Source organism: Vigna umbellata, chromosome 4 (assembly GCF_029865625.1).
Source record: "Vigna umbellata cultivar VRB3 chromosome 4, Vumbellata_1.0, whole genome shotgun sequence".
Classification (NCBI taxonomy): domain Eukaryota; kingdom Viridiplantae; phylum Streptophyta; class Magnoliopsida; order Fabales; family Fabaceae; genus Vigna; species Vigna umbellata.
The window spans coordinates 30,558,335-30,562,025 of NC_142168.1; the positions used below are offsets into that span (position 1 = coordinate 30,558,335).

Here is a 3,691-nt window from a genome sequence, read left to right on the forward strand (position 1 = left end):
AGAGGAAAGAGTTGTTGGGTGCTGTACTTTAGAAATATACAAATTGTGTCACACTCAACACCTTCAAATCTCCAGTTGTTAAGATTCTTCCGTCCACTGTACAAATCTTTACTTCTAAAAATCAAAAGTATTAAATTGTGTCTGAAATTAGGTGGAATTAAAAAAAATGTTTCTTTAATTGAAACAGCTAAAAATTCATGATATTTATGTTTAATTTTTAGTTAATATTAGAAAATATTAACCTGTGCTGCCTATTAAAGAATTATGAAGAACTTACCTTTTCATTGAGAATCATACATGAGTGTATTAAAAAAGTTATATAAAGTATATTTTTTTTACATTCTTTAATTGGTTATCTCAAAATATTACTCCCTGGTGTTCCAAACAGTAATCTTTTACTGTTTAGAAATATTTAATCAATACAAATTTAAGAAAAACACTGTTTTAAATCATCTCTGTCTTTTTTTCAGCAGTTATAAATTAATTATTATTCTTATTTATATATAGAAATAATATAACAAACAGCCTAGAAAAAGTTAAGAGAACGTTGCTTTAAGATGAAAGATGTATTTAGCAGTATTCTTTTAAAAAAAATTAGTCTTTTTTATTAGAATGCTGATTTTTTTTCCGTTATAATTACTTTTAATATACTCACATAACTTTTAATAATTTTTTAATTTTTTAATCTAGGCATTTATTATTTGCAAAAAAAAAAATAGTGATAAAAGAAACCTTCCCAGAAGAAGATCTTCATCATCTCAGTCGAATCATAGTAGTCAATAAACAAAACACACACAACACTTCCAATTTTTTTCATTTTCTAACAGCAACAACAAGAACATAGAAAGAAGATGCACGCGAAAACAGACTCTGAGGTAACAAGCCTCGCCGCGTCCTCCCCCACGCGCTCCCCTCCTCGCCGCCCTCTCTACTACGTCCAGAGTCCGTCCAGGGACTCCCACGACGGCGAGAAGACCGCCACGACATCGTTTCATTCCACCCCTGTTCTGAGCCCCGTTGCCTCTCCTCCCCACTCGCGGCAATCCTCCTCCACGCGCTTCTCCAAGAAGGATCACAGCCACAGTCTCAAGCCCTGGAAGCAGATCGATGTCATTGAAGAGGAAGGCCTTCTTCAAGGTGATGATCGCCGCAATGGGCTCTCTCGTCGCTGCTACTTTCTCGCCTTTATTGTTGGGTTCCTGCTACTCTTCTCCCTCTTCTCACTCATCCTCTGGGGGGCTAGTAGACCCATGAAGCCCAAGATCTCCGTCAAGGTCTATTTCCGTTCTGTCTTTGCTTCTTTGTTTTTGGTTTTGGTTTTGATCCTTGGCTTGAGCTTTTCAGGGTGGATGGTGAGGTGGGTCTTGATCGGGTTTGAGTTTTCAGCATGGAGTCTGAGATGCGTCGTGGTCAAGTTTTCATTTTTAGAGGGGAATATGAACTGGTGCTTAAATGCTTTTTCAATTTTAGTACGAAATATGAAGAGGGTCGTGGTCAATTTCGCGATTTTAGGATGAAATATGAACTGGGTCTTTCCAGTTTTTGAATTTTGGAACGAAATCTTAACTGAGTCTGGATAATTTTAAAATTTTAGATTGAAACATGAAGTGGGTCTTGATCGATTTCGTGTTTTTAGAATGAATCTGGAGCAGATCAATCTTTTAACTTTACAATGAAAAATAAACTGGATCTTGGTACGTAGTGATTTTTATTATTTTAGAATGGTTTATACGAGCTTGTTCATGAACAATTTAGAAGTTTTGGGACGAAATCTGTAGTGGGCATTGGTCAATTTTTCAATCTTAGAATGAAATATGAACTGTGTGTCGATCAATTTCGCGTGTTTAAAGCGAAATCGAAAGTGGGCCAAGTTCTAGTTCGATATGTCATTTTTGGAGTGAAAAGTGAAGTAGGTGTGGATTAATTTGATGTTATTAGGATGAAATCTGAAGTGGGTCTACTCTAATGATGATTTCTATTTTTGCAGAGCATAAAGTTTGATGATCTCAGGGTACAAGCTGGATCAGATGGAACTGGTGTGACCACCGATATGATCACAATGAATTCCACTTTGAAATTCACATACCGAAACACAGGCACGTTTTTCGGGGTCCATGTCACAGCCACACCCGTGGAACTCTACTATTCAGACATCGTAATTGCTTCAGGCGATGTAAGATTCATGAAAAACCAAACAACACAACACATCCATGCTGGTGTTTCACTTTTTCTAACGTTGGAACTGGTTTTTGTTGTTGTTATTGTAGATGAAGAAGTTTTATCAATCTAGGAGGAGCCAAAGGTTGGTGAGTGTAGCAGTGATGGGTAACAAGATCCCTCTGTATGGAAGTGGTGCTAGCCTAAGTAGCACAACGGGTATGCCCACCGTGCCTGTGCCATTGAACCTAAAATTCGTGCTACGATCAAGGGCTTATGTTCTTGGGAAATTGGTGAAGCCTAAGTACTACAAAACCATTAAATGTTCCATCACTTTGGATCCCAAGAAGCTCACTTCGCCGGTTTCTCTCAAAAAATCTTGCACATATGATTGATACATATACTTGTGATAGAGATTATGTGGAATGCACATGCAAAAGAAGAATTATCTGAAAAAAAAAAATGGAAGTTAGAACATTATTCTATTATTGATGGATTCTTTTGATATTTGGGAAGAAATGGGGGTTATACAGCTCAGATAAGGACGCGTTTTTGGGAGTATTTGGCTGCCCAAATTGCGGAAGGACAAAGACATGATGTTGGGTTCGGTAGAGAAATGTAACATTGTGGATTTGTGATTGGTCATTTCAAGAAGACTTTTTTTTTCTTTTTGGTGTTGATTATTATTTGTCTGATTTTAATCTATTGATTGTAAAAGTGACAGGTAATTTGAATTCATTCAATTTCAATGTTGTAATTGCATCTTTGTCCTTGTAATTATGGTGTAATTATAGCCATATAAGTTTGGGTTTTTGAGAGTTGTTTTTATCTGTTAGGTGAGTTTTATGATGGTGGAGTCATCATAAGATAGTCATCATTGGGATCAGTTCAATGGATCTTGTTGGATCTTGTTGGATCTTTCAAAACAAAATTACAATTTCTATGCTTTTTTTGTCTTCTTATTTTTTAAAATCTGTGATTTTGGTCTAATATTGTAAACAATACAATATAGTAAATTTACTATGATTATTATGTATAGTTATGATAAAATATATGAATTTTAAATAAAATATATTATAGATATTTCTTTAATTAATGAATTTAATGTAAATGCTATACAGAACGTTCTTCAGTAAAGACGTTTTATCATTAATATATTTTAAATAATTAATGTTTTAAAAGAATATTAAGAGAAAAAGTGTTAATTAGTAATTACTCTATATAAGAGCTAGAGATACTGCAAAATATGTATTAGTCTTTTTAATGTATAATGTTCAAGAACAAGGACAAGTAAAATGTAAGTCGGTCGAAGAATCCTTGATTGGTGTGAAAGTGAAAGGTTTGTTGGAAAGATGGTTGGTCCATGCATGTGTCTTCTTCAACACAAAGAGAGAGATTGTGTTTGCTCCCAAATCTATGAAACATCAATCTCTTCATTACTCTTCCTTATCAACTTTTGCCTATTCTATTTTACTCTTTCAACCACATAGATTCAATTGTTTGATAGCTAAACTAAATCAACTTTACCTATTAT

General features: G+C 34.7%; 1 protein-coding gene across 1 annotated transcript; it reads left to right on the top strand.

Annotated features, from left to right (window-relative positions):
* The first annotated feature begins 750 nt into the window (after positions 1-750).
* LOC124840757 (NDR1/HIN1-like protein 13) lies at positions 751-2,919 on the top strand. Its single transcript, XM_047316873.2, has 3 exons — positions 751-1,274; positions 1,988-2,173; positions 2,268-2,919. Exons 1-3 carry the CDS (start codon positions 852-854, stop codon positions 2,550-2,552), a joined length of 894 nt encoding a protein of 297 aa, XP_047172829.1. The 5' UTR covers positions 751-851; the 3' UTR covers positions 2,553-2,919.
* The last annotated feature ends 772 nt before the right edge of the window (positions 2,920-3,691 follow it).